Genomic DNA, 12,482 nt, shown 5'->3' with positions numbered 1-12,482 from the left:
TAGACTAAGATAATTGGTGCAGAAATCTACTTCTGGGGCCCACTTGGTGTGTGCTGGGGCTGAGACTAAAGCTATCCACGAGTAGAGGCCTTTCTTGGCGTTAAACTCCAGGTTATGACGTGTTTTGGGCGTTCAACTCCGGATCATGACGTTTCTCTGGCGTTTAACTCCAGACAGCAGCATGAACTTGGCGTTCAACGCCAAGTTACATCGTCTATCTTCGCGCAAAGTATGGACTATTATATATTGCTGGAAAGCCCTGGATGTCTACTTTCCAACGCCGTTAAGAGCGCGCCAATTGAACTCCTGTAGCTCCAGAAAATCCATTTCGAGTGCAGGGAGGTCAGGATCCAACAGCATCAGCAGTCCTTTTTCAGCCTAACTCAGATTTTTGCTCAGCTCCCTCAATTTCAGCCAGAAAATATCTGAAATCACAGAAAAATACACAAACTCATAGTAAAGTCCAGAAATATGATTTTTGCCTAAAAACTAATATTATTTTACTAAAAACTAACTGAAACATGCTAAAATCTACATGAAATTACCCCCAAAAAGCGTACAAAATATCCGCTCATCAGGCTTCGACTATCATCCCTAACATCAAAGGCAAAAACTGTGAGGCCTTGTGTGCCAAAGCGGACAATATCGTGCTAGCGGGTGGTCTGGGCTGTTACAGATGGTATCAGAACCGGAGCCCGGATCGACGTGCCAGCGAGGGCACTGGGCTCCCTTAGGGGGGTGGATTGTAAAGTCTCACATCGGTTGGGGACGGGAACGAAGCATGCCTTATAAGGGTGTAGATACCTCTTCCTAGCATGACGCGTTTTGACGAGTGAGTGTGAGGGGTTTCAGCTATCATCCCTATCGTCAAAGACAAAAACCGTGAGGCCTTGTGTACCAAAGCAAACAATATCATGCTAGCGGATGGTCTGGGCTGTTATAGATGGTATCAGAGCTAGAGTTTGGATTGATGTGCCAGCAAGGGCGCTGGGCTCCCTTAGGGGGGTGGATTGTAAAGTCCCACATCGGTTGTGGAGGGGAACGAAGCATGCCTTATAAGGGTGCGGATACCTCTCCATAGCATGACTTGTTTTGACGAGTGAGTGTGGGGGGCTTCGGCTATCATCCCTATCGTCAAAGACAAAACCGTGAGGTCTTGTGTGCCAAAGTGGACAATATCATGCTAGCGGGTGGTCTGGGCTGTTACACTTCTAGCCTAAGTTTTCACGTTACATTATATTTTATCTATGAGAAACCAAAATCATACCTTAGCAGATTTCTCCCTAAACTCGGAACGCCTTAAAAACCTCTCCTTTACAAGCTCCAAGCTTCCAAACGTTAATTTCTCAAGCTTAATCGCCCGGATTTTGTTCCAAACTGCCCAATTAAACTCCAAATCAAACAAAACACAATCTAATTTCACACAATATCACTATAATTAATGTTGAGCTCACTAAATCACCAATTCACAAGAGTTAGGATTTTTTTACCATTTCCGACGAGTCAAATGGACAAAATCCAGTGATTATCCATCGCTAGAGTTCACCTAAAATCATCAAAATCATATAATTTTTCAATTCCCAAATCTCCAATTTTCGAAATTGAATAGAAAAGGTATGGGTGAGAAAACGCAAAGTCCTTACTAAATAATTTCGATGTATTTTGTTGAGAATTCCGAGACAAATGTGTGGCCGCTGATGGCTCGTCAATTGAAACTCCGAATTGAAAATTAGAAGGATTTAAAAGTTGAAGTGAATTTAGAACTTAAGATTCTTTCCTTTACACCCGCCTTCTTCAACGTGATTTCATTTCTTTAAAAGGAAAAGGCTGTGTGTTGGCATTTTATATATGGGCCTTGGACCCAAGACGGGTCCGATCTAATAAGTTTGGCTCGTTGGTTCGATTTTAGACTAAAATTTTTAAAATTAGTGTCAAAATTCATATTTTAATTATTTCTACTTCATTAAAGTATAAAATTTAATTTTTTAATTTTTTTGATTAGTAATTAATTTATTAGTTATTTATTTACTAATTACCTGAAATTTATAAAATACCATTGCTACTAACATCCATATACCTAATACATCATTGACAGTTGATCATAGCACAAATACAATACAAAAATTTTAAACACTAGCACCCTAACACTATCAACTATCATAATAAACCCAAATCTCCGAGTGATTTATTAATAAAAAATAGCAAAAAACAACGATCAACAAACCTCAACCAACAAAAGATATCAAAATAGAGCACAGAGGGTTGAGAGTAATGGTTTTGTTATTGACCTGTTCTTGCACAAATGATTGTTCGCAGATTCTTCGTCTTCACTAGGTGCAAACAATGAGAATAGCTTCTAACTTGGCCTAAACGATGAAAATGGGATTCTATTTCAAAACGTATACGAAAGGGGTAAAAAGAAAGATCAATTGAAGTTTCTGTGATGAATAGACAGTGAATTGGGTTTAACATCCTTGTAGTGTCACACGGCGTCATTTTGCACATATTTAGGCGCGAACAGTAAAACGACATCTTCTAATTGGTACTAGGTATCAATTAAATGTGACACATCATCTTTTCAGTGACAGAAGTTGACTGAAGGGCCAATTTGAGTCATGCTTCAAAGTTTTAAGGTATAACTTGGGTCAAATGAAAATTCACGGGTTAAATTGAATTGAGGTCAAATTTCAAGAACCATTTCGAGTATTTACTCGATAAAAGTAAAAGCTGGAATGATATGAAGAGTGAAGTTCGAATATGGTTATTTAATATATAGGTGGTCGTCCACATACATCAGAAATAACCAAGTTGGGTTGGTCAAGTACTTTAGTGGTTAGTTCATTAATCTGCTTAAACAAGTATTGAGGGTTTAAATTCTTCCTTGTATATGTAACAACCTATTAGTTAGCGATAAACTCTTAAATGGAATTCTGATCTAGAATGGATTAGTTCTTGATCTGTCAAATTAAGAGATACGGTGGAAAACAAAAAAGAATTGGGGGAAGTAGGCCTGATTATAGTCCAAAAGTATATTTATTACTCTTTTTTTACTGAAGATAGGGAGTCTCAAATTCGCGACCTCTTAAATAAGTATGAAGAGATTATGCCATTTGAACTATAATCCATTGGTAAAGCATATTTATATCTTATCGAGAGAGGTTCACAAAACTTTACCCTGATATACTATATTCTGTATTTAATATTTGTTTTATCTAAGTTTTAACTAATGAATGCAGTTAAAATATTGTTTTCTTTTTAGAAAAAAAAAATAAAATATAAAATATTTAACGAAAAAGAAAGTTGTTCCATGATGTTGGAAAAAATTAATATTAATAGACCTAATAACTAAATTTAATTACACCCCGACGATAATATATATCTTAAACAAAAAACCTGGATGACGAATTTTTTTTGCTTCATCAACTTTCTATTTTTTTTCTCCCTACTATTCTTTTTCAATTCCATTTGTATATGACGGCTGAGGATATATAATAAAATAAAGAAAAATATGATAGATATTATTTTTGTGCATATTTTAAAATATTTTTTTATAAAAATGATTAGTAAAAGATAAAAAATAAAAAAATTTATTTCATGAAATATACATAAAAATATACACAAAAATAATATAAATTTGATCGATTAATATAAAATTATCCCAAATGAGAAGGTGGGAATATGGTTATTGCTGAATGCACTCTTGTGGGTTTGTGTAGAAATAGTCCTCTAACTTGGGTTTGCCTGGGACCACAGATCTTGAAGTGGGGCCCCCAACGCGGTCTGCGTGTGCTTCCTTCACTGAATTGGAGAACTCGTTCCACCCTATTGTTCCATTCTTGTACAGGTCTATCAGCTCAACCAGGGATTTTTTGTCTAAAAGAATTGTTTTCTTGTACCCCAAATACCTGAAATTAGTATATCTAACAAGATTACCAGATCCGCATATTATGAAAATAATATTTAAAATTATTTTATACAATATAATATTGATAATTTTATATATATAATATTTATAATTATATAATTATATATTTAAAATCACATATTTTTTATTATTTCTAATATATTTATGAGAAATTGGTATACAAATATCTTTCACAAAATATTTTTCATCATATATAATTTATTAAAAATATATTTTGTTAAATCCAAGAGTAAAATATATAATTTTTTTAATTTAAATGAATTAAGTGTAATACGTGTGTTTTATTGGACTTATAAGACTTGTAAGCCAAAAAGACTTGTATATGTAGCAGGCCTCATAATATAAATGCAAAATTAATTTTTAATTAATTAACATTAGTCAATTTTAGTGTTTAGACTTTTAACTTAGGATTAGTGTTTTGGTTTATAATTTTTAGAATTTAGGATTAAATATTTATGATTTAAAATAAATAAAATAATTTAAAAAATTTAGTTGATGTTGATTGAAAAAAAATTAATTATTTAAAATTACTTATATAAAATTTGTAGAATTTCAATGTTGTCGCTGCTGCTTTATGCTATGTATAAACTATTTACAATTATCATTCCGACGAGCGTCAGTATCCACGCCGGTTACCTATAGTTTTTACCTAACATTATATAGAATCTTTACCTCGTTTACTTAAATATTTTGGATGTTTTGTTATTGATTAATGTCATGTCTAAAGTGTACAAATAATGCTTGAGAAATAAAAATGCACCTTCTGTGTCCTTCAACGAGTTTTGCCATGTTGCCTCTGTATGATGGAACAAATATATCACTTTCTATTGACACATAGTAGTCCAATGCAGCCATTCGGTTTGAATGGTTCCGGAAAGGGTCAAGTTCGGAGGCTCCCAATAATGTCTCCTTCTTCACCTATTGATCATGAACCATTTTTCCAAAAATAATTTGGTTCTCTAATCAAATTAAATCATAATTCAATTCCTAATTTTAAATAAGAGCAATGATATATGGCCAATAAAATTTATTATTTTTACTTAATACTTAGTTTATATTAAATTTTAATTTCTAAATTTTAATAATATAAAAATAAAATATTAACTTAAGAATAATATTATACGTCTAAATTTTTTTATGAATTAAATTCAACTAAGTAACATCAACAAAAATTAGTTATGGATAGCATTATTCTAAATCTTATTATTTAATTTGGTTAAATTTGGTTCATAAAAAGATTTAGATATATAACATTATTTTTAATTTAAAGTGTTGTCTAATATTAATAGAAAGTATTGATTTTCTAATATTTTTTTATAAACTAAGATAGATTCATTTTTAAAAATTAACTGATATTTGTTGAAAAAAATTGGTTCATAACATTTTTTTTATATATTCCACTTCAAAGAATAAATCAGATCTGATATTTTCCAAAACTAAAGAGTACGTCCAGATTGTTATTAGAGCAAGCCCGAATTCGATATTCACTGCTTTTTTTTTCTTTTGTTTTCTTTTTTGCATTTAGAACAATTGCAGAAAGGCAATTGTAAGAATTGAAATTTTTAATTGAAGAGATCTTTTGAGTTTGCTAACCAAATTTGGGAAGGAGTCGTGGAGCATTTCCATTCTTTTCTCATATTTGTATATATCACCAGCAGCAATATAAACTTGAATGTTGCGATCAATGCCCAATGCACGAAGTGTTAGAGCTGTTTCCTCAGGAGTAAGAGGGCACAGGCCATCTAACCTTTTCTTCTCTGAATCTATCTCCTTCTCTTTCCACCATGGATAAGCATACCTAGATAATTTTCAAAAGGCAACCAATTATTTCAATGTATATATTTTTTTCTTTTTTGATAACTTGACTAACTCAAAAACTATCACCAATAGAAAACTATCACCCCATATTTGGTTGTACCGTTACCGGAAAAATGCCACGTATAAAAGAATAGTAGTAGTAGTTGTTGTCACCAAAGAAAAAAAAAGGAAAAAGAAAAAAGATGAATAATGGTAGTACAAAAAGTTTGAGGACTACTGTTTAAATTTATGTTTAGTGTATATGAAGGAAATCTATTATAGTGCATGTATAATTAGAGAATTAATTTTTTAGATTAATATTAATTAATTTTTTAAAAATATTTTTTTTATTTTAAATTTTAAACTCTGAATCTTATATTCTAAATTTTAAATTTTAATTTTAAACCTCATATATTAAAAGAATTGAAGGTTAAAAATTTATAATAAAAAAACAATTGGTTTATATTGACTAATTTAAAAATTGGTTTCTATATAGTTTAATCTACGCCATCTCCAAAAAGAAATTTAATATAAAACCAAAAAACAAAGAAAAATTATCCATATGTCGTACTTCAAACTTAATTAAATAAAATATTGTATAAAAAAATGTGTTAACATATAATCATTTACGTGTCTGCGCATTGTATTAATTATTGAGCCAAGTGGCTTCATGGTAATGCTAAGACACACAAAAATATTACAGTATTTCATAATTAAAACAATATTTATCAGTCATAATTAGTATAATAAACGTAATCTTAAATATGTTGAACATTTCTTTTCATTCACCATTGGATATATAGATGTTAACTTAGATCCACGTGTTTATATATATATATATATAAAAAAAACATTTTTCCAATTGAAGTAGTTCATAACGTAAAGGTGCTATGGCAATAGCATAACTGCAGAATCAAAATTTATCTTCGCATGTTAAGAGGCGAAGGATAATAAATGTTATTCAAATTAATTATAAATTTATTTCATCTCCTAAACGTTTTAAGTACCTAATTAAGTAGCTTTTGTCTTTTTCATATAGTCCACTCCTAATTAAATACCATTTTATATAGTTTAACACCTATTTAATGTTTAATAATTAGCACTGACGAATTAATTAATCATGTTGACGAATACCTCATTTTGGTTAGTTCATCAATCTCTTCGTGAGTGCAACCCTCATTGCAACCGGAGAAAGCAATCATATCCATTTCATATCGAAGATGAAGTGATAAGAAAGGGCCTCTGGACCTAAGAATGTCAACGATCTTCTTTGCCAATTTCTCAATTGGGGGAGTAAATCTCAACGCATGGTAGTTTGCACGGCATCTTAGTTTCTGAACTTCGTCTGGGATTCCATTGTTTGCAAGCCTTGCATCTGATTTTGTGAAGTGTACCACCTCATATGTTTTCATCCGAGGGATAATCTGTGTGTATTATTTAAAAACAAAAAGAAAAATATCGAATTTCACGTCAATTTATATAAAATTTTTGTTAAAAGATTAATTAAAGATGTGTCTCTTTTTATTGACTTAAACTTTTAGAAAGAAGAAATAATTTTATGAGATGATATTAAAGTTTTTATGATCTAGAGATCTAAAATTTGATCATAGTTATTGCCATAAAAAAATAACAATACATAAGATAAATTTAAAAAAATCAATAGAAAAATTCATGTAAATTTAAAAAACAATTTTATATAAAAAATATTTTACAGATATAATTATTCATGAATATTTTCTTATTAACTTAAACATTAAAAAATAGTTTTATGACAATTTTAAAATAAACTATCAAAATTATTCACGAGTTTACACGAAAAAAAAATACACGAGAGATTATGTCATAGATAAAATTATGCATGAAACAACAAAAGCACATTTAGTAGTATATACGATGAAAAAAAAGCCTACTTTTAAATAAAATTTTTTTTGAATATTTCAAATATATGAACATTTTCATAAATAATTATGATATTCAGTATGAAGTATCAAAATTATTCATAAAGGATCATGAAATGTACAAGATATTCATTATACTTTATTACATGACCGATATTGTTACATACAGGGACGGATCTACCTTTAACCATGTGGGGGCAAGTGTCTCCATTGAATTTTTATGAAACTTCATGTAAAATATATAAAAAAAATATATTTGTCTCCACTCAAAAAATAAATTTGACCCCACTAATTTTTTTTGGTTGATTCACACACTTCTCATCGTATAGAAATGAAAAAAAAAGATACGAAATATAAATATTAATCAATAATAAATATATAAAAACACCAATAAAACACATCAATTCAATTTTAGTAAATAAATTTATTATTATTAAAAGTTAATATACTGTAGCAATGTTAAAATAAAATTATTTTTTATTTGTTAATTTAGTGCTTAACAAATTAAATAAATATAATAAAGAGCCAACATTTGACTTTATTAAATATTTTTTATTATTAAAAATTAAAAATTTATCTATGAAAAATATATTTAGTTTGCTTAATATTAATAAGAAGTTAATATTTAAATTATTTGAATATTTAAAAATAATTTTAGATTTTTGGTATGTTTATGTAAATAAATATTATTAAAGAATTTTTTTTATAAATTGCCTATATCAAAATTTGTAGCAAAATTTTAAAATCTAATCAATGAAAGACTAAAAAGAAATATTGAAAATAAAACAAAAAAATGTTATCTGAAATTAAATAGCTTAGTTTCTAAAATAAAAAAAATTACATAAACTCAAAAGAATATTATTTTTTATTGGTATTTTTTTAAATTAGTTTTAGGTTTGTCAGTAACCACATTATTTGAAAAAACCTCTTCGGCTATAAATATTATAAAAAGTCGATTTCGTAATTATATGGGAGATGAATTTTTAAATGATTATTCAATAACATATATAAAAAAATATTTGATTATATTGACAATTGAAAAAAATATAAAATCTATTTATCTTATTATTTTAGTGTTTATATTTATTTGTTAGACAATTTAAAAACTAATTATATTTTATCATAATAAAATATAATTATAAAAATTATTATCATATTATATATGCATTGCCCCTACTTGACAAATTTTTTGGATCCGTCGTTGGTTACAACATGCTGTATAACATTATTGTAGGTTTATGCATTAAGGTTACATACCACTTCATAGTAATATGTCATATTAGACCAACTAATGGGTGGCATGGAATAGAGGGACTGTGATTCCACTTTGTGCTTCTGTTCAGGAGGCAGTTCTCTCAATATCCGAACTTCATCTCTCAAAGAATCGATGAAATAATCAACATCAAATATATCTGCAAATTGGCTGCATACCGTGACAATTGGACAACAAATTGAGAGCATATTTTCATTCTGGAATCTATATAACCATCAACCAAATAGCTAACAAAAGATTTTCTCTACAGAATTTTATAAAATAACACAAAATAACTAAACAGTTTTGCGGCGGTTTAAAAACGCCGCTATCCAGCCTCAAAATTGTTGCTGTTCGCTACTTGTACAATATTGCAGACACTATTATTTCAATATAGTGTTTTAAAAAAAAAAACAGATATCTATGCATTTTTTGTGTTTATTCTTATCAAAATAATTTTCATAAAAAATTATCAACTGTTTATATGTCCCTTTCAATGAAAATAATGAGAGAACTAACACAAGGTTATGCATCTATGATATTTTACATTTTCAACACTTATTATTATTTTATCCCAATGCACATCGATAATAAATTCTCAAAATAACTAAATAACATCAAGCTAAGGTCAGCTGGTTTTCTCAATCTAAATTTTTATTTTAAAAATTTTATTAGGAAATTAAAATATTAAAAAATAGTCAATTTGATTATGTTCCAATTAAATTTAATGTTTTTAAATTTTTTTCACAAAATTTTAAAATAAAAATTTAAAATAAAATTAAATATATAATTTACACTTAGATAGTCCAACAACATTAAATTATATAGATTTTAGAATCATATTAAAATTAAAAATTAAATATATCTAATTTGATTTCAAAAATTAATTTATAAAATAAGAAACATCTCATACTCATAAATTATCAAGAGATATTATTTTTGAACGACGTGAAATTTGTAATAAAAACAATCAGAAAGATCCAATTATGGTCACCTTCATCAATTCTAGTTGTTCTCCCTGAAAAGTTAATAGGCGAAAACGTAGCCGGTTCCACTCACCTATAGTCATTCCAAAAGGAGGTATTATCCAATTCAGGAACAATTAGTGTCACATTCATATATCTTGCAATGGCCACCATATCACATATCTGCGGTAAAATTGAAGGAAAAACAAAAAAGAAAATTAAAATTAAAGAAAAAAATTATATAGGAAAATATATTAGTTATGTAGTATATGGAAAGTCTAAATTTGGAGGCTTCGGTTATAAATATATATTATAGGATTAATGGGTTAAATATGCATACTCCTGCTCGCATTTGATTCAATCCTCCATTTGAAGAAACCGTTAGATACCCATTATTCTCATAAGTCCCTGCACGAAAAAGAAAAAAACAAAAAGAAGAGAGAAAAAAAATGCAAGAAATTTCGTTTAGTAAGTCTCCTTTAATGACACATGGACCTGATTTGGAAAAGCATGATATGCACAGCCCATATTCATGTGATGTTATTAATGCATTTGATTGAAATTTGCATATTGCTTATTGTTGGTTAAATTTTAGATAGGTGCTTGGGTGCAACTACAAGGACATCTATTAATGTGATTAATTTTTCAGAGATTATGGCCAAAATGTTTGAGATTTATTTCCACTTTTTTCTTATTGAGATTATGAGCTGTACTTATAATAATAGAAAGAAAAACTAAATAAAAACTATTATATCGAAGTCTTAATTATTTTTAAGTCCTGATTAATTCTTAATTATTTATTATTCATTCTTATCATGTGAATATGTCGTCATTTATCAGCTAGAGTTTTCATGTCATAGTATTAAAGATTCAAAGGCTAAAGTTTTATTTTTATTAGATTCCACAAAAAAGTTTATCATAAAACCAATAAAAAAATTTATATAAAAAATTTACTCAAATCCAAATACTTATATTGTTGATAATATATAAATATACTTTTCAATAATAGTACTATATTAGATAAATCTATAAAGACTATCTATAAATCTCACTTTTATAAAAGGTATAAAATATCATATAGTTATAAAACAGTTAGTAGATAAACGGATGAACTAACGCAAAGCTTTAAATCAAAATAATATATGTGATTCTTATAATTAATCACTATATTACATCTATGTATTATTAGAAAAATTTATAAAAATGATTTACGCTAATTGTGTTTGAGAATACTGAATATCATTTTTACAAAATGTGATCTCCGCCATTTTATAACTTCTGAAAAATCTTGAGAGTGAAAAAATCAGCCATATATTATTTAACTTATTTTTAATATATATTTTATTTTTAACATATGTTCCTCTATAATTATAACTATTTTAAAGGATACGTACTTTGTGGGGAGAGCGAGGCGACGGTGGTGAGTGAGGAGCGAGTCTTAAAGGACGTAGGTGTAACCATGTCTCCAATGATGTCCTTGAATTGCACCAAGATGGTCCAAAGAAGAACCAAATACGCAATTCTAAGCACCCAAACCTTCCATGAAGATTTCTTTCTTGCAACCATAAGGAGGAACCTGAGTTTCTCACTACCATTATATCCATCATGCAACAAACTCTTGAATTTCTCAGCCTTCAACACCCCTCCGTTCACCAAGCTCTTGAAAATCTCTGCCTTAATAACCGCAACGAATTTCATCTTTCCGTATGGCTTCTCCTTCGTGCCGTCGTCCTCTAGCTCCGGTTGATCCTCATAAATGACCTTGCTAAACATCATTTTTTTGAATTATTTATTGTTGTTCATATAAATAATAATAATAACCAAATGAAACTGGATAAATTCAAAATGTATATATAAACAAAAACAGAACTATTGTTATAATTATTCCCCTCAAGAAGGAGAGGGTGGGATTATTTTTGTTTTAGGAAGTGGTAAGAAGGAGCAGAGAAGAAATCAGAACACGGAAGAGCAAGTTCAAGCTAATAAGGAATGGAAGAAGTAAGAGAGTATTTAAAGAAAATTTTTAGGCCGCTTTATTATTTATTTATGTTTTTGAAAATGCATATTGCAAATGCTCCTATTATGGTATACAGAAAGGTGCACAATCACCTACATATACATATTGAGAATGTACATAACATGCATATTAAGTTAAAAAAAAAAAAAGTAAAGGGACAATTTTATGCTCAAAAATTTTGATTTTGTACTAATTAACCCTTAAAAAAAATATTATTTAGATTTTTCATAACAACACACACAGTAAACATATACGTTGTTCTGATAATAGTAGTACGAAATAAAATAAAATGAAATTGTCCATATATTTTAGGTTTAATTATTCTGTTGATCCCTATAGTTTCACGAAATTTTTAATTAGGTCCCTATACTTTTTTTTCTTTTAATTGAGTCCTTGTGTCAAATTTTTTTTAATTGGGTCCCTACACTTTTTTTTCCTTTTATTTGGGTCTTTATACCAATTCTTTTTTTTAGTTAGATCCCTATAAAATTAAGTCAATTACTACTAAAAGGGACTTAATTGAAAAACAAAAAATTTAGTGCAAGGATCCAATCAAAAAGAAAAAAAGTATAGGGACCTAATTGAAAATTTTACGAAACTATAGGAACCAATAGAGTAATTAAACCTA

The 12,482-nt window shown here is 28.6% G+C and overlaps 1 protein-coding gene across 1 annotated transcript; it reads right to left on the bottom strand.

Moving 5' to 3' along the window:
* Positions 1-3,564: 3,564 nt before the first annotated feature.
* Positions 3,565-11,802, bottom strand: LOC107489611 (rhamnogalacturonan I rhamnosyltransferase 1-like). Its single transcript, XM_016110359.3, has 8 exons — positions 11,232-11,802; positions 10,178-10,245; positions 9,932-10,020; positions 8,878-9,043; positions 6,857-7,146; positions 5,519-5,723; positions 4,686-4,843; positions 3,565-3,905 (listed from the first exon to the last, which is right to left on the bottom strand). The coding sequence occupies exons 1-8, from the start codon at positions 11,611-11,613 to the stop codon at positions 3,683-3,685; spliced, it is 1,581 nt and encodes a 526-aa protein (XP_015965845.1). The 5' UTR covers positions 11,614-11,802; the 3' UTR covers positions 3,565-3,682.
* Positions 11,803-12,482: the final 680 nt, after the last annotated feature.

The sequence above is a fragment of the Arachis duranensis genome, chromosome 5, assembly GCF_000817695.3.
Source record: "Arachis duranensis cultivar V14167 chromosome 5, aradu.V14167.gnm2.J7QH, whole genome shotgun sequence".
Classification (NCBI taxonomy): domain Eukaryota; kingdom Viridiplantae; phylum Streptophyta; class Magnoliopsida; order Fabales; family Fabaceae; genus Arachis; species Arachis duranensis.
Note: the sequence above shows the minus strand (reverse complement) of the source record. Positions and strands in the feature narration are given on the sequence as shown.